The 19,797-nt window shown below is 33.2% G+C and overlaps 1 protein-coding gene across 12 annotated transcripts in view; it reads left to right on the top strand.

Annotated features, from left to right (window-relative positions):
• The window catches only part of SGCZ (sarcoglycan zeta), a 449,004-nt gene that overhangs the window by 414,820 nt on the left and 14,387 nt on the right, over nucleotides 1-19,797 (top strand). For all 12 annotated transcript variants that reach the window (XR_014692796.1, XR_014692797.1, XM_084518527.1 and 9 more), the window contains 2 exons: nucleotides 522-594; nucleotides 15,322-15,445. Coding sequence is in view for 10 of the 12 variants with exons in the window: in XM_084518527.1 (XP_084374653.1) it covers nucleotides 522-594; nucleotides 15,322-15,445 (197 nt within the window). In the remaining 2 variants the exon portion in view is untranslated. The remainder of the gene's footprint in view (nucleotides 1-521; nucleotides 595-15,321; nucleotides 15,446-19,797) is intronic.

Genomic DNA, 19,797 nt, shown 5'->3' on the forward strand with positions numbered 1-19,797 from the left:
TGATGGAAGGAGGTTCTGGAACTCTTGGAGATTTAGGCTAGCAACTTCAGAAGGAAGACTGGTATTTCAAAACTTTTGGAAGCTTGAGATCTTGATTTAAGTAGTCAAAATGAGTAGGTACTTTTAAAATGTGTTTTTGTTCTTTTTTTTTTATTATTTTTTCAAACAAAATTATATTATTTTCCTTATCAGAAAAGCAATCCATCTACAGTGTTAAAATGAGTGTTCAGGCAAGACAGCATTGAAAAGTTTGGTTGTATAACTGTTTTCAGATTTTTATGTGAAATTCATGTGAAATTTATGTGAAATTTAGACTACTGATAAGCAGTAGTCTAAAGTCTCAAGTGATCAGTCCAGACTTTGACATAGAAATGCTAGCACAAATATGAAGAAACACTGATGGGCATTGACAAAGGACTCAATCAGATATTGTATCCTAAAAATGTCAATTTGTGATCATACATTTCAATGTGTTTTTATTTTTCAAAGTAATTGTACTGTATTTTATTTATGTATTTTAGGCACGGAAGGGGCAGTGTTTGGGCACTCTGTGGAGACACCCCATATCAGAGCAGAACCTTCCCAAGACCTCAAGTAGGTGTTATTCAAAGAATTGTTTTAAAATCAAGTATTCTCAAAGTGAATTAAGTCTTTATTAAAAGCAATGTTGTGGTTTAACCCGGCCGGCAGCAAAACACCACATAGCTGTTCGCTCACCCTTTGCCCTCCTCTCTGGGATGGGGGAGAGAAACAGGAAAGTGAAGCCTATGAGTTGAGATAAAGATAGTTTATTAAGACAGGAAAAAAATGTTAACAATAATAATAATAACAATAATGATAATAGTACTACTAATAATAATCTGTACAAAACAAGTGATGCACAATGCAATTGCTCACCACTCGCTAATGCCAAGCCTAACCCCTAGCAGTCTGTCCCTCCTCCCCAGAGCCACCCCATATATATATAGGACACCTCTATATATTGTTTAGCATGACGTCAGATGGTATGGAATATCTCCTTTGGCTAGTTTGGGTCGCCTGTTCTGGGTCTGTCCCCTCCCAGCTCTTGCTTCATCCCCAGTTGGCAGGACAGAGCGAGAAGCTGAAACGTCCTTGGCTTGGTGTAAGCACTGCTCTGCAACAATTAAAACATCAGCATGTTATCAGCACTCTTCTCATCCTAAGCCAAAACATAGCATTCGACCAGCTACTAGGAAGAAAACTAATTCTGTCCTAACTGAAACCAGGACAAGCAAATAGTAGATATCACTGTCTGCTTAATGACTCTTACGTATCCAAACCACTGGTAAACTCCAATTTGTTCTAACTAGTCCAAAAAAATCTATAAACTTCTATCACACAAAGTGTATAATACATTACTTCTTGGAAAGACTCGCTTCCTGTAGCAGAACACTTTAGAAATATACTTTCACCAGTGTTCAGAATAGGAACATATGGAACATTTTTAGGATTAATTTACTACAGCACTGTTTAATTTTGTCTGATGCAGATTTTGTTTTCCTATGAGCTGTTATTGAAAAATATATCTATAAACTTTTTTTTAAGTGGTGTTTCTGGGTTGTTGGGTTTTGAATACTCCATGCATACACTTCAAAATTTCATTATCAAGTAAGCCTACCTTTGCAAATTAAAAAAAAAAAAAAAAAAAAAAAAAAAAAAACAGAGTTTGCTGTCCGTATTCACAAAAGTAGAGGAATAAATAAATAGTAAAATATCAAGTCTTAAACTGACTAGATTTTGTAGACCAAGAAAGATACAATTTAGAAAAATGTACAGTGAAAGCTTTTTCTTGCAGTGCTTGCATGTGCCTCAGTAAATACTGTAGTCTACATGGATGGATAATGAGTATATATGAGTATCACAAAAAATCAAAGGTCTTCTCTTGTGTTTCTCTAACGAGAAGTGCGCTGTACCTGCCTAGCAGTGTTTACAGTGAATTGCTACACGAAAATATTGGTTAAATGTCCTTCCTAATATCTGCAAAGGTATCTAAGATGATAGACCAGTACGGATTGTTGCAGAAATCATGTGCAGGAAGTTGTCCATGCAAACAAATTTTCTGAGAGGCCCAAAACTTTGAGGAAGAGGCTGGAACTTGTCTCACTTAAAAGAATGTGAAGACCATTCTTTGCCTAATTATTTCTAATATTTAAATAATGGTATAAAAATGCAAAAGTATGGTAAAACAGATTAGCCTGTGTCTTCAGGATTGACTTCACTAGTGTTAAAATCACCTCTTGTTGCTTGTGCAACTTATATTTTAGACATTCACCTCTCCTGTCTTTTGGCTTTATTCATTACCATGATGCCCATTGCTGCTGAATGTTTTCCAGCTCCCCCATTCCTTCAGCTCATTTTTCCAAAGTGGACTTAATTAATGAGAATTCTACTGAATCTTTATTCAGCTTTCTGCCTTCTCATTAATAATGAACTCAATAAAAATATATATATATTAAAAAAAAAAAAAGATGAAGTGACAACCTTTATGTCTGGTCAAGCAGCATTAGCGTATGTGTAAGTGATTTTATTCTTACTATATTTCGTCTATATTGAATTCTGGAAGTTTTTGTACATAAGTGCTGCTATGTGTTTGAATTTAGTGATGCTCCTTTTTTAAAATTCTTAACTTTTTATCTTTAAAATTGATGATGTCTACTGCTACGGCATAAATTTATTGGCTTTGACATGAATCTTTCTAGGAGGTAACCTGCAGACATTTTTTGTAACTTTAAAGAACTGTAAATAATAGCAGCTTTCTTTGATTGTTTCTGACCATAAAATGCACTTAGGTACTCAGACCATATATATCCCCATGAAAATTCTAGTTCTTACTTCAAATGATAAAAAAAAAAAAAAAAAAGTAATTATTTTTTTTTAAGTTCAAGACTTGCATTAATTTTACTTCAAAATAGAATGGTTTTTTTTTTTTGCTAATTTTAAATGTGTTATCAGCAAGCAATAATTTACCATTAAATTGATTGCAGAATACGTTGAAACTAATCTGTCATCAACCTAAATATGACATATCCCAGTGGTCTACCCCTATCACAGAAACAAAAAAATGTCAGGGGCCATCTTCTGGCCTATGGCTGAGCTGATACAAGTACATTGATATTGTAAAATTATTTTTTTCTCTAAAACCAGAATAGTTGCATCTTAAATACTGAGTGGGAATGGTCTTTGACTCATGTGATCTTCTGAAGGGAGCCTGCAAATTGGGAGAGTCATAACTGATTCTCAATTGATAAAAAAAAATAAAATAAACAAATAAACCACCTAGATGATTGAGTTGCAGTGTTCTGGCCCAGGTCCTGCACTGTTTAATATTTTAATATAATCTTAGTCAAAATGTCCAGTATTTAATACTGGCAGTCATAAAGCCCTGTAGAGCTTTTTTCCCCAAATGCAACATTTCCTGAGCTTGGGACTTTCGAAATTAATGGAGACTTGGGAGAGAAGAATTTGCTGAGCTTTAAAATTATTTTTTTCAGTAGGCACAGATTATTGCAGTTTGATAGCGAGATGCAGTGCATGAATGCAAATGTATTAGGCTCATGTGAATAGTTGTATACAGGTCAGAAAGACAAAATAATTTGGTTCATTAAAATACAAAAAAAAAATCCTTAGTTTTTCATATCAGTATATGTATTTGCAGTCAAGCAATAAATGAGTATGCTTAAATTATAGCCATTTTTATAAAATAAAATTCTTTTTAAATAAGCATTATATAAAATATTTTATATAATATATATATTAATCGGGGAAAAAAAAGATGTAGCAAAATAGTCATACGTAAAACAATTCACTGCTGAAATTAAAAAGTGGAATTTTGACCACCTTGATTATTAAGAATAAAACTGAAGTATAAAATTTGGACAAAGACACACACAGGTTTCATAGTGTTTGAGGTGGAAGTCCTGGAATTTTAGGCCAATCTGTTCTGGACAGGGAGCCAGAAAGAAAAGGATTCATATTATCTTCAAATTTCTACAACTCTGCCTCTTCTATCCCTCCTTGTACTATATCTAGAATTTGAGGTCTTCATACACAGAACCATTTGAAATATTTTGTATTGAAAATACCTTGTGTAAAAATGAAATCTATGTGCCCAGCCACTTTGGTCATAACTTTCTCCTATCTTACATTTCCAAATAATAACTAGCAAGATTTTGTTTTCAGAAAATGTTTTATAAAATCCTTTTTGAAAGCTGGTAAGCCCTTTTGTTTCAAAACCTAAAACATAATTAAATCTGACTTTCATTAGGTGGGATAAGCAGCATAAGAGAATCATGCCTTAGAATCAGGAAAATGAATTATATCTTAATAATTTAATCTTCATATTTCTCTTGCTAACTTTTCTCATAAGAACACTGTTAGGAAAACTAAACTGTCAATATGATAGGTCCCCAAATATTGGTTTTAGGCTAATACTACATTAAAACATGGTGCAGTAATAGGCAATATCTATGCACAAAAGAGGCAGGCAATAGTTAAATGCTGATGGCTGTGCCCTGAATAACCTCCTTAATAAGGGGGTAAATTACTTTATTGTTGTTCTCTGGGGACAACTGCTAGATCAAATTTAATAGTTTTTCTTCTCTTCTCTGTCAAGCCTCTCATACCATTGACTATCACCTAATCCTGCAAGCTAATGCTGGGCATAATGAGGTGGAAATTGACCAAGCAGCAAGGAAGCACCCAAGCTACTAGGATCCTATTTTAGGACAAGAACTAAAAAAAACACATATCATGAAGGAGTCTGTTTCAGATGCCTGATGATTTGTAAGGGTCCTCTTTTTTTTTTTTTTTTTTTTTTTTTTTCCCATTTTAGGGGTAGTTTACTAATAGGACAAAGTATCGGTTCTGTAAAAACCAGAAGCCAGAGAATACATCAGAAAATTGAGAGCAGGCTGAGAGTAACAAAAGAACAAAATCTCTGCTCATCTATTTTACCCAGAAATTAAATAATAAATCAAACTTTTTCAAAAGAAAAGATGAAGTGCTGTGAAAAAGCCAAACTTTATTCCTATGTTATTTTTAAGGACCTCAGGTTCTGACTACTTTCTCAGTATTTGTTTTTAATAATTGCTATTTATGTTTTCAGATTTTGTGTTTGGTGTTCAAATAGTTATTTCAGTGTTTGGGCATGTGTATTGTAGAAATATACATTTGCTTATTTGTAAACAGCAGTTGCCTAGCTCTTGAAAATATAAATTTTTTTCATGTACATATTCATACAAAAACAGAGGTGGTTGTAGTACCAATTTAAAAATTTACAGAATATAAACTTATATATATTTATATGCTTTTATATTTATGTATAAAATCAAAAATATATTGAAATAAAAAGCAAGAAATCAAGTAAGTAAAAGGTTATAATTACTATGCAGACAGTTCTGGCTCTTAAACCAGAAGAATAATTTGCTTTAGTGTTCAGTGAGGATGATTATATTTGATATAGGAGAGGGGAAAAGGCTCTAATGGAAACTGTAATATGAAGCATGAATGTATTGCTGTCATTATAGATAGTAAAATTCATTGAGTTTCATGTGATTAATATAGGATGCTGGGTAATCTCTATCCCTTATTTTTGCATGAACTAGACATGAAAATAAGGTCAAGTAGCCAAAATTTATAAAGTTTTCAAATTGGAAAACAGACACTGTGGGACTAATGGATTAGTAGGGGTAGCACTTGTAGTGAAATGGATGGAAAAAATAGGCTAAAAGACTAATCTAGAAGGCTAGACCTTTTAGACTCACTAGTATGCAATGCTTTTTAATATTATTTTGGAGGATTCTTTAAAGAGAATTAATAACAGCTTGAAGATAAGTAAAAACTGGAGGGAAATATAGGGTGGGTAGGTTGTGCCAATCCAAAGAAATATTTTTCCCTTGATAAGATATCTTTGTGCAAACATAAATTAGGTAAATCATCCTACCACATTCTGAATAAAGGATTTAATATAGTGCCATATCTAATTAGAAATAAAAATACAAGACAGAGAAGAGCACATTTAAAGAAATTTTAAGGGGTGTATAATAGGTATGTATTGCTGAAATCCTTCCTTTAGCCTGGTGGGAGATTTCAAGGATGGTTTCTTCAGGACTGATCTTATTTCCAAATTTAATTAACTGTCTTTTTGCTAAAAGGAGGTACATAGACAAGCACTGACAAGGAGCACTGACAATCAGAAGATCTTGAGCACTAGGATAATACAGTGAAATTCAATAGTATGATTTGGAGTATTAGATGCAGTATTAGATAGAAATACCCATTCTACCTCTCACATGCAGGAGATTCTGAAATACCCTTTCAAAGGGAACTAAAATTCTTCATTATCAGCAACTGGATTGTGTTTGCTTTATGATTATGCCATGCTGTGGTTGCAGGGACACGCAGCTGGGTTTGGAGCATAGCTGTCTCGGGGCTAACAGTATATATGAGTATAAAATGAGTATATATGAGTATAAAAATAATATTCCATGAATCCTCTCTCAAAACCTGTATAAAGCTTGGAGCAACAGGAAGCATTCACTCAGTGCTGAATTAATAAGTAACAAAGCAACTTTACAGTCTGGAGATCAGCATGTAGGCAGCTGAGGATTTCCATTTACAACTCAGGTCTGACAGTCACTGTGGCCAGCAGAGATACCTGAAATCCCAGAGCTCTCAGCTCCCAGGAGGCTCATTGCATTTAGAGTTGCCCCGGGGCTGTTTTACCACTTGTAGGCCCAAGCTGCCATCATGCGTTCAGGAAACTCCAGTTCCATGTTGTTCCAGCCTAGGACTAAAAACGAAAGCACGTGCTTTGTTCAAGTATTAATTTTCAGAGATATGACAAGTAGAAGTGTTGTACATGTACTAATTTTTAAATGGAAATGGAACAGTGGTCATTAATGCCAAGGGGCTGATGCTAGTAAGGCCAGAACTTGTTTCTGAAATAGTTTGGACTCCGTACCAGATGCTGTCTTGCCCCACCATACCTGCATACTCTTGGATAACTTGCTGCAGTTCTTCTGATTTGATAAACTACTTCTATTCCATAAACCTTGTACTATACATCATTAAGGCCAAGTACTGCTGCTCTACCAGCAATAATATTTTCATTTCCTGTCTTCCTTATGATTTTAAGTGAATAGGCTTACTATTGAAATAATAAAAAGGGCTGTTTATATTTTTTCATTTGGGCAAAATTTCATTTCCTTAGTCTTTTTTTAAAATATTTTTTTCACCAGAGACTTTTTCATTCTATTTGTTCTTTTTCTCCTTCCTAACAGTATCTCCATTTTTCATGCCACTCTTTAGCCACTTTCCCCAAAACCAAAATTTCTTAATTTTGTTGTCTTTCCTCTCTCCTCATCTCCCTGATAATTTATGAATCAGCTAAGCAGTTTTCTCAGTATTTGATGTAAAGGCAAAAGTCTCAAAGATCCTAAGTTTCTAAGTGATTTCTTCAAACCAACACCTAACTAAAGGAGAGATGCTAACATGCTTTGATAAGAAAAGTCAGCTGATATTACCCATTATTTCCTGCCACCAGTTTGTGCATTTGTATACACAGGGCTCCAGACTGCCCTTAGCCTCTGACATTTCTTGCTCCATGGTCAGGTCATGGTTATGGTACACAGAGCAGTAATGTGGATGTGGGTGCAGCAGATATGGTTTGAGTTCTTGTCCATATTAGAGCGAGACAAAGGATCAGAAGATCATACAGGCTGGTTATAAGAAAAGGAAGGTCCTGAGAAAGAGGAACTGTGTAGTGGATAGTTACAGTGGCTAAAGTTAATAAGACTGTTAGTAGTGCAGACAGCTACTATTGCCTACGTCCATAATTCTACAGAGAACTTCAGAGGTAGACTAAGCTGTAGAGAAGAATTAAGGATTTTTTCTTATCCTGCAGACTTCATTCTATCTTTGGTTGTATTAGAAGACAGAATTCACTGCCAAAAAGAAAGAAAAAAGCTATTTGCCTTCATAGTGTAAAACACCTAGTCTTTTTTGAATAGCTGAAGCTAAAAGTATTCTCTCTGATTCTTTCTGAAATGGTACTTGCCCTAAAAATGTGACAAAGTAAACTCACCAAACCTTTTGTGAATTCCTATAATTTTTCTTAGCTGAGGTGTTTTGTTCTTGGGCTGTTCAAGCACAGTCCAAGAACTAGCCACTGGAGAGCACAATCCAAGCTTTCTGCTGTGCGTAATCTGCAAAGGTTGAAACTGACTCGACAAAGGAATTTCAGCAGAATAATTTTTCATATGAGATACAGTTTCATCAAGATGTGAAACAGAGCTATGTCCAGTTTACCTCAGCTAAAATATACCCACTTCTATCGGCTTAATATGGCTTTGGGGAGAAGTAATAATAATAATAATAATAAATACTATTCAAGAAGTAAGGATGGTCTGGGTTGTCACTTCCAAATCATATGTCAGCCAGTTCTCATGTGTTTCCAGTTGTTCCAATAGCCATGTTGGTTTTTTTCAGCTTCTCCCAGGCTCTTTATGTTCAGATCTTACTCTTGACAGCTACTTGAGAATTATCTGTGGGCATGTTGCTTCTATCTCTTTCTGACAAGATTGATTTCTATTTTAAGAAAATACGTTCTGAATGACAACTCAGGTAATGGGACTATTTCTGAAAAGAAAATAAACTTCATGTAATAATGTTTAAACATAGGGGCAGCAGAATGGCAGGGCACATATAGAAGGGAATTCAGCTCAGAACAAAATCAAAGAAGATTATGGGTAGGAGAATGCCTTGGGTGGAGTAGAGATACCTCTAAAATGAGGAGGCTATGAGGAGTCCTTTTCTCATGTATTTGCTTAAGGAACTATCGAGGCTTGTCTCACATGCAGATCTTTGTCCTACAGCCTGAAAATTTAGACTTGTCAAGCATTTCTCTAAGAAATGAAAGCTCACATTCTAATCCTTACATTTCAGCTAATTGTCTGGGTTTTCAAAAGTTTGAGTTTTAGTGAACTCTGGAATGCATTATTTTTTAGTATCAAAGATTCTAGTTAGGTTTTCATTTTTTTAATGTTTTAATATCACTTCTTAATCAATATAACTTAATTTAATATCACTTCTTTTTAATATTGCTTCACTAGGGAATGATTTTGATACATTCCCTATCTTTAGCTCTTCTGGCTATTGCCTCACCCACTTTAAGAAACAAGCATGCGTTAAGTTCTCTTTAACTTTCATCACATCACCTGTTTATTTTGTCAAGCTCTTGCTTTAAACATTTGCTCTCTCTAACCATTCTCACCTTTCCTTGATGCTGCTTTACTTTTTCTAGTCCTTTAATAACATCACTGAATAAGACTTTTCAATGCCATTTTATTCATTTCTTTTCCTCCTTGGTAACTAACATTTTTATATTCTCAGATGCAATTCTGCATTTGCCTGTGTCAGGAAATTGTTTTTCTGATTTATCTATGTCACATAAAATTAAAATACTCTGTTATTTTGGGTGTTGCTGTGAATGATTCAGGATCACTGAACTGAAGCCAGTGCCATGTACAGGGCAATTAGAACTCAGATTTGAGCCCAGTGTGATGATTTCTGGGCTAATGAGAATTTCAGGAGTTATAATAAGGTCATGCTGACACATGCCACAGTCAGTGACATGCAAAGCAGAAACATAACATCAAATGCTTACTGAATGCTGTTTAGGTTTCTTCTTTATAAGTGTATTGTTCATGAGCTGTTAAATATTGAGAAAAAAAAAAAAAAGTATGTTGGCATTTACTGGTTTGTTCTGTTACCTACTTCATAAAACATTTATTTAACTTTCTCTTATTCAAGTATGTGAAGTCACAAAATACACAGAGCCAAATTGTGCCCTTAAAGGTTAGTTTCCCAGATAAAGAGAGCTTCACATGAAGATATGAGAATTTTGCCTTTTGATAAAGGGTATCTGATGATCAGTGAACAATATTAAAGACTCCTGAGACCTGTACATTTTCCCTTGCATTTCAATAAATACCTTGATTTCCTCCTGAAAATACAAACATTTGGTTAAAAACATGGGAATGCAACAAGCTTCTGAAAAAAAAAAAAAAAAAAAACTCTTCTAGCAGTGAATCACATGCACCTTGTGGAGGAAGTAAATGTATCAAAAATACTTTTAATCATGTAAACATGGTAACCGTGTAAACATGGTAAAAAGGGCGTGTATATATATATATAATCTTGTAAATAATATGAGATTGAAATGAATGAATAAAAATCTTATTTTAATAGCATTTCCATTGTGATGTCAAGTGCAGCTAATCAAGGATTCTCTGATTGAATAGTTCAATAGCTAATAAAAAAGGGCTTCTAAGTTTTTTGTCACCATGATCATAAAAGTCCCTGGTTATCCTTTGCATACATTCTTGGAGTATGCAGAACACTTTCCAGAAAATGGACTGACTGAGGATCCTAATTTTATCCAACACCCTCAATGTTCAGCGGACAGGGTCTCTTGGTCTTACTAAATGACTCTTTTTGGCTTCAAAGTTTCCTTGAGCATTAGGACAACCAGACATTCTTTTCATAATAATAAAAAAGAAAATTAAAAAGTACTTAAAATTGTTTGAGGCCTGGAAAACTACATTTTCAAAATTATTTTGTAAAAAAAAAAAAAAAAAAAATCTTAATTCTAATTTGGAACAAATAAATTTAATGGAGAAAAGGATTCTGTGGTGTTTTGGGGTCTGGAGTGTTCTTTTACAAATAAGAAGCAGGAAGAGGGATAGGTAGAGGTTTGGACAAGAGGTTTTTCTTGGTGTCCTCTCTTTGTTCATGTTACCTCTATGCAGCACGTCCCACAATCCACCACAGCTCTTTACCTACAGTAAACAAGACTAGAAGAGTAGTAGTCTCACAGTTATTTTAACTGAAAGAAATCTACAGAAGAGTTATCAAGTCAATGTGTGGATTTTCCATGTTTTTATATTTGAAAAAAAATATTTTATTTTTTTCTTTTTAAATGTTAGGATTTCTATGCTAACTGAAAATAAACCAACCAACAAACAAAAAAATCAAAACACCAAGGTATGTTGGCAAGTTCATCATACGTAAAAATTAAATACTTCGAAGTATTGATATATTTCTTGACCCTTAAATGTCAAGATATAAGTATAGAGGAAATGGGCACCTGCTTTGTTGTTCATTCACTAGTTGGCAGCATATTTTTTAATCCTCCTTTTTGATTATAAATTCCAGATTGCTAGAGGTTCATATTAGTCGTTTTAATAAATAGCATGGACTGGATAGACTTGAAACAAATAAATTATTTACATTTGCACAATTTACAACACTTCTATTGCCTTCTATTTTAGGAAATACCTTTTGCTAGCCAACAGAGAAAAATTAACATAGATTAATTATATCCCCTGTGAGTTTGAGGGATGTGCAAGACGTAAATCTAAAATATTTCTTAAAACCCAAAGTTACTTTTTTTTAAATTATTTTTCTCTAATACAATCTAGGTCATCTTGTAAACAGAAATTAACAAATGAAAAATAAATGTTTCTGCATTTCTGATGAGAAATATTTTAATACCTTCAAAGCAATATATTCAAATTATTAGAAGTTTCCTTTTTTAGCAATAATACTTTAATGAATTCAACTCAAATTCATACAGCTTTGATCCTCTGAAATTCATCTTTTTTCACAAATTAACCATTGATGATTAAAAAGAAAAAAGCCCTTCTCCACTCTGCATAGATATGTATGCATCGCATTGAATTGACAGAGAATTGACAGATTATATTATTTAAAACCTTGTTTTAAAAGTCTTTTCATCTTTCCTAGTGTTGTAGTTTCTGTTTAAGAATAACACTAGTTACTTTCTCCATCATAGCTATTTGTTTTTTTGGGAAGAAATATTGTATAAATAGGATTCGCTTGCAGAAGTAAATGCCACTGAGACAGGCCATCAGTAAATCTGAAAGGAAAGCCAATTTTTGGTATTCTAATAATGCAGTTTTTATTGGATGGATGAATATCAGATGAATGCTGAGTGTTAAAATAAGTTTTAAATAGAGATTAAAGCTTTCAGAAATATGACAAAAATATAAGGAAGCTGCATATCAAACATAATTTATCTCAAAACATTGAGGAAATAATTTCTCATCATATAGGCTTTTGCATTTCCAGTAGCACACTGTAGATTGCACAACTAAGTCATTTTTGAGATGCAGATCACCTGAAGAATAATGAGAAGAAAAAAACATTAGTAACTGTAAAACAGATGCAGGTGCTCAGTTTTACTAATAGATGAGTAGTGTTTTTAGAACTACTTTTCTGATCATCAGCCATTCACTGACATTTCTACCAATTTATTTGATTTCAGGAAATTGCTAAAAAATCCTGCCTGAAAAAGAAACATCTTCTCTGGAGTATCTATAAGTCTTTTATATTATAAACAATAACTTCTCAATTTCAGAAATTAATTTTCCAAATGTCTTCATTTTAGACAAATTGGAAGTCATTTAAGTTAATGTAGTTCATGAAAAACAATGATGAAACTAGAGGAAACAATTCAACTATACACTGTTGTGTTTTGAAAAGAAAAAAAAAATTATTATTCAAACAAAATTATAGTTTCTTGAATGACATTCCTAAACAGGTTTTTATTGTCCTCCTGCTGGAAAATTTCTGACAGGTCTAAGAATGATTTGGATGTTATGAAAACAGAAATATTTATGGCATAAATTCGATCTAATAAATGTAGCTAAAGAGCAGTTTTATCCTCATTAGTACAAAATGGAAGCCAAAACTGGGAAATATTAAGAATTTGGGAAATTAGTTCATAAATCACAAAAGTATTTGCTGAAAATTATGGAATAGAAGTATCTAATCATTTATTATTTATGCAATTCAATTTACTTTGAAATTAAAGGTAGAGCTTCATGAAGCCAACACAGTACTTTCAAAAACCTAATTTCTAAACATTCTGTAAGGAAAGGAACAGTATCTAAATGCCTGTTGTGTTTTTTGTTTGTTTGTTTGTGGGTTTTTTGGTTGTTTTGTTTTGGTATGTTTGGTTTGGTTTGGTTTTGTCTGTTTGTTTGCTTCATTAGAGTGCTAAATTACTCTACGTTTACTGAAATAGGATCTGTGCAGTTCAAAAGTGTATGCTGACTGGATTGCATTGACTAAATTCTCATAGAACAAACTTACCAGCTTTCTCCATCGCATTCACCCTTTCAGCAAAGTTCAAACTCACATTTTAGACACACCACAACAAAACAATGCTTGTTGTACAATACGCAATTTGTACGTAATTAAGTGTTCTTGATTTATGGCCATGGTAAAAAATCAGAGCTGATAAGAGAAAATCAGATGTGCAGTTCTGTTTCTCTGTATTGGAGTTATCTGTTATTTTGTAAGGGGCAGCATTCTTTAATACTTGCCACAGAAAACAAATGAAAACTAAGCTGTCTCTTTGAATGTTATTTTGTTGTTGTTTGTTTGCGTCCAGCGTATGCATATGTTTGCTAAAAGATTTAGGAAAATCTTAATTAATTAATTACTTAATTCTGCTTTCTTATAGCCATCAGAAGTTCACATTAGACCCCCACCCGAAAAACACTGATGTTCATGGTTAAATAATTTATTATATTTCAATTCTTCACTGGCATATCGAAGAACAAAAAATTTCTATTAACTTCTCCCTACACAGTGTCAAAAAAAAAAAAAAAAGAAAGAGAAAAGAAAAAGGCTTAACATGTACAAAATACAGATTTCTCTACTGCTCCTATGTATGTTTCCTATGTATGCTTTTTTTTAATATATATAGATACCCACAATTAATGTTCTGCTCTTATGTGAACTTTGCTTTTAATAGTCTGGTTTAGTGCTACCAAATAATTTTTATTTTTTTTATCCCATTGAGTGTGAGTGACATGTAGAAAACAGAAATATTTCAGAATTGGTGACTTTTCATGCAAATGGGGCATTTTGATTTCAAAATAATCCATGACTACACCTCTTAAAAAAAAAAAAAAAAAAAAAAACTGTAATTGAAAGACACTGAAATTCTGTTGGGCCATTACCTGACAGAGCTTTCATTTGGCTTTTCAGTAGTAAATTCTTTGTTACACTATTCATATCTATAACATACCTAACACCTCATTTTATTTTTGGATGAATCTGACCTAATATTAAAAATACAGTTTGTTAAAGAGTGAAACACACTGTTTTCTTCAAGCCTCTTATCCTAGCTATTTCTATTATGAATATATTTTATCTTACAAAAAGCCTTTGTTCAGGTAAAGTGGAATTGTATTCTGTCGTTATATTACTGAGATAGAAATAGATTAAAAGATTCATCTCATTCTTAACATAGCTATGCAATAAGTTTATGTCTGAACCCAACCAGAATCCAAATTTTTGGTTCCTAGTTCAATACATCTGATCATCTTTCTTATTCGGTGTGTAAGTACTACTACCAACAAAACCTTGCAATGGTATTTCCCATTCAAGAGAAACCTATAGCATACTGAGAAATAATGTAGCTGTGAAGGTATCATAATTATGCACTAAGCTTGACTGAGAATCTTGAGCACAGACTACAGAAAGACAAGGAAAGCATGACAGGAGTAGAGCAATAGTTGCACTGAGGAAAGATACCAAGACCCGGTGATATGCATCTTGACCCTATTATATCAGGGTTAAAGAGCATAATGAGTATTTTGCAGGTCAGAAAAAGAGCTCGCAAAAAAAAAAAAAAAAAAAAAAAAAAAGAAAAAATAGAGGCATAATAGTTTTTCCCTTTTCTTTGTACATAATGCTACTATGCCTCCCTGAAATATAAATACACATGTGAAGGTAAAGTCATTCTAATCAGTATTATATTGTTATTTAAAACTTTTTTTTTATTTTATTTTTATGTAGATGAACCCTTGCCACTGGTCACTAAGCAGACTATGGTTATTAAACTGACATTACGGTAGCACTTACACTGACACACGGAATCTTAAGTACCTATACTTCAGTATCAGTACAGTCAACTAAACTACATACGAATACATGCAAATATCACAAAGCAAACAGCCTTACATCAGTATATGCCTGAATGCTGTCCTAAATAGGAATAGATTTAAACACGGACTCATTTTTCATTTCTCTGGGCTATAGAGAACAGTGAGAGAATTACATGTAAAATAACTGACTTCTCTACCTTTCAAAATACATTTCTATATACAAGCATTGTGAAGCTGTAATTTTTAGGGCCAGGTTGTGTTTTTTTTTCAGTGGTTTGATTCAGTGCATTTTTTCCTAATGGTTGTTTTTGTCTTTCAGACTTGAATCTCCTACTAGATCCTTGGTGATGGAAGCACCCAGGGGAGTGCAAGTCAATGCAGCTGCAGGAGACTTAAAGGCCACGTGTAGGAAAGAACTGCACTTGCAGTCTACAGAAGGGGAGGTGAGCTCAGCTGGTCAAAAAATGTTCTATGTTATCTCTGCCCAGCATAATACAAATAATGGAAGGGTAGTTTATTCAGCAGCACAGTAAACATCACAAAAAATGTTCTGCATTTGCCTACATTAAAATCATTTTGGTTTGGCACATTCAGTTACAATTACTTATTTGCTTTTTTTCAAATATTTGATTCATTAAATTTCATTCACATTGGAAAAAGTTAAATAGATATAGATAAAAATATTTTTTTATTATACCAGTCAAGAAAAAGGCTACCCAGTCCTCCAGCTTGTTCCTGGGACAGAGATCGCTAAGTGTTGGTGATAAAATACTATTTTGGATGAATCTGGCAAAGAGAGAGAAGTGTATTCTTTAACTGTTAATATCTCTGAAAGAGAGTACTTCAACAGACTGTTCACTGTATGGTTTCATCAGTGTCAGGATCAGCTTGACAAAAAGATTTTGTTATAGGTTCTTCATGTGTAAACCTATGTGAAATTATGAAAATACTGTTAAATTGTGTCACTGTTTTGTTTGCCAATCTATGAATGGCAGAAATGCAGGAAACATGACTTGTATGAGTCCTTTCATCTTCATTCCTTAAAATGATATAAAGACTAAGGAGGAAAAAAAATAAAATCCAGCTTGTGCAAGTCTATCAAAAGTTCTCAGTTTCTTATTAGACACTTTGGAGAACTATATAATTTTTTATTGTTCTCAATGAAACTTGCCAGGTTACTGCACTTTTGGAAAATTGGATGTTTAATGTAAATATCTAACTGTGAATAGAGTTCTTTAGAATTTTTTTGCTTTTTGTGTTAGTATTTTGTTTACTGCCAAATGTTCCCAGATGCTTTGCAAGCTACCCAAATAAGCCTCAACAAACAAAAAGAACATTCACATCTGTGACGGATAATCCCCTGCAATGCACACTCTTTGCATTGCAGTGTAGGCAGGAACATTTTTGTCTGCATCAAATATGCTGCATCAAAGACCTACTTTGATAACAGTTCTATATAGAACTATATATTCTATATAGAACTGTTATAAATAGAAAATCTATTGATTTTCTATTGTCCTGCATAATTAAAGCACACTATTTTCCTAATTGACAGTGTCAAATACTTATATATCAAATTGTATATTAAAATACCATATGCTGCATCTTATTTCTGAGTTGCTATAAGAGCTCTTCCTACAATCCATTATCTTTACTTACCACCTCTTTAAATAGGAAGTTTCAGTTACTGTTTCATTAAGTAGTCAAGCTATCATTAAGGAGAATCGAACTCTCTCTCATTGGTAAATTGAGGAATAAAGTTTGATTAAATAAAGGGAGAGTCCTCCTTCACCCTTGTGTTTTCTGTGCACAGTTTTGTTGCAGGGGTTCCAGTTTCCCATTCCCCTCCATACCTGGAGGGGAATCCATACCTGGCCCAACCTAGTATGTTTCCTATGTTAATTACCAATTTTGTTCACATTTATTTTTTCTAGAATCGATTTCTTTGTTCTTTCTCTTCATGATTCTATGATATTTCCCTTTAGAAAAGTAATACTCAAATGAAAACGAAAATAACCAGAAAGACTTTTACTTTCAATTTCCCATGATCTCTGAAGCAATGGTTTCTATCTTTAATGTCTTGGTTTAGCACCATGGATCTCTATGTTGCTTTGTACAAACGTTTAGTCTGTAGATTCATCAGGTATTTTTGCCTGTATCAAAACTCTGAGTGTATTGCATGACTTCTGATTTTTCTTAAATATTTACTACAGCTCACTGAAAATGTATTTGGAAATAATGTCCTTTGACCTCAGTTAGTCTTTGATAATAGAAATCCAAGAAAAGTTCAAATGACTATGTTCTGACTGTATTTGTATTATTCAGAACTGGAATTCGGTTAAGAATTAAATTCTTTATGGAAAAAATATCTAATAAAGCAGGCTTTACTGAACTTCATATTAAAAATATTTTTTATATTCCTGGACATAGTAAGTATCTATCAGAATTCCAACATCACGTTAGATTTGGTTGATTTAGATTGTTTTAGTTATATTGATAGATTTGAGAAAAGAAGCTACCAACATTTCCACACCCTTTTCCAAGTAGTTTTTGTCTGAAAACACATATCTGAGAAAGTTCAAGGTGTCTGACTATAGTACTAGCAGTTCCAGCAGGATCTTTAAAAGAACAGTCTCCTAAAGAGAGAAATTCCATCCTGAGATCTGACCGATACCTTCATAGTCTACTGTTTTATCTCTTAACCTGGAGAGGATCAGAGGAAATTGCAGAAACACTGTGGAAGGCATGTGATAAGCTTCCACAACATCACTGATTGTGCAAGGTTACCATAACCACGTTAGGGTATTACAGCCTGATGTGAGGAACCTTGTGTGAAAATCTGATGGACAAATGTCTAAAACAATGTAATGATTAGAGTCAGTGCTTGAAGCCCAATAGATAACATCACAGATTGGTAGGCAATGTAGGAAAAAAATTTAAGGAGTTTACCATATCCAATTATTAAGAAAACATTCTAAAACAAAACAAGGTATCTCTGCCAAAAAATAACCTTCATTTTAGCCTGAAAATGTATGCATTATCAGTTAGGTTTCTTTCATGAAGGAATGAATGTTGTCTTTGTGAACTGGATCTGGATAAATGAACCATATTTGTGCTAAGATCATTTTTCTACTAGAAAAAATACATTTTGGTATTATTTCCATACTAGTCAAATACTTTAACTTTTCCAAGCTTATTCAATAAGGCATCAGATATTCCTTCTGTAGCATAATTATTGTCCTATCATGCCAGGAAATATTTATGTCAAATCTGGAATCAATCAATTTTAGCCATGTAGAAGAAAATTATGAATTTACTTTGGATTAATCTACGAAACATATATTTTCCTTTTACTTAAGAATAACTTCAGAATATTTTTTTTTTGAAGAACATAAATGTGTTTACAAAATAATTTTCCTGTAGTCTTATTTCTCATGCAGTATAATCTTTGGCCTCCCACATCACAAACTGAAAGCCTGTGAAAGCTTTCTCAGTTCTGCTGCTTGATAAATTTTCTTTTTATTTACTGCAGTATTATAATAATCCTTTTAGTCATATTATGCATTATGATGCATGATCTCAGACTGAATACTGGGGGCTGTAATTTCTATTCAGATTCTGCTGTCCTTTATAAAGCTCTTGAGCTGCACCCTTGTGAGTCGAGGCATCAGCAAAATCCTTTGATTCAATTATAGCTTGGCATTTAATTGTGAACTATGTGTTATTCTATAAATAAACCATAACCAATGGTTTAAAGCAGCAATCATTTACAAGCAAAATGCAATGTGAAGCTCCAGGTTCTAGCTCAATCTATTGGTTCACATAAGAAGAAAAAGAACATTTATTGTCTGGAAATTCAGTACAATGACTGCTAGCTGACTACTGTTTCTTTCACATATAAACACATTGCAAAAGTACAGATCAATTTTAAATTCTGTAGATACTAGATTTTGCTCAACATAAAAATCTGCAGAACTGTACCTGAAATACATTATGATGTAATGACAACATGCTTAAAGGATTATATGATGCTGTTCGCTGATTGGTCTAGCAACTAATTTTAAAGGTTTTTAAATACATCACCCTTTGAAGGCAAAGGCTGTTAACTAGCCTCAGCTCTTCTGAGGGTTGTGCAGCTGCTACGTAGTTTTGCAAACAGCTTTCAGATAAAGTAAGCTCTGAATTTTCATCACATCCCATTGATTAGCAAAGACCAAGTAAATAAAAGGAGAAAGATGTACTGAGGTTTCTAATTTTTCATAAACATATGTGTATTAGTAACCCTGTCTGTGATTTTCCTCCTATTTACTTCTTTATCCTCTTTTATTTCTCTGTCAGATTGCAGTGGTTCATTGCATGGTTTGTGGACGATATTTGGTTGCTTCTAGCATAATGAAAGTGATCCCTTGGCAAGGTTTATAGTTGTCATGTTAAAGTGAGCAATACTCTTTAACAGAAAAAGTTTACAAAAAATCGGTGTACTGGACAAGAGAAAAACCAAGTTTATATTAACCATTTGAGTGTCACTCAAGCATGCACCCATGATTCTTTTGTAGGGGCAACAAACGAGTGAGTACTAGCTTTCGCTATATAATCCGATCCAGTTCTCTTAAGTCCAAAAGATATAGTTGATACAGAGATTAATATTTAACATAAGTTAAATCTTCACTTTTAAATCCAGCCAACAGTACCATTTTAAAGCTTTGGTTTGGGTGTTTTTTTATAGCTATTTTTCAGTTCTAAAACAGAAATATATATATATTTAATTAACTAAATAAACTGAAATGGAATTGCC

Source organism: Aythya ferina (genome assembly GCF_964211825.1).
Source record: "Aythya ferina genome assembly, chromosome: 4".
Classification (NCBI taxonomy): Eukaryota; Metazoa; Chordata; class Aves; order Anseriformes; family Anatidae; genus Aythya; species Aythya ferina.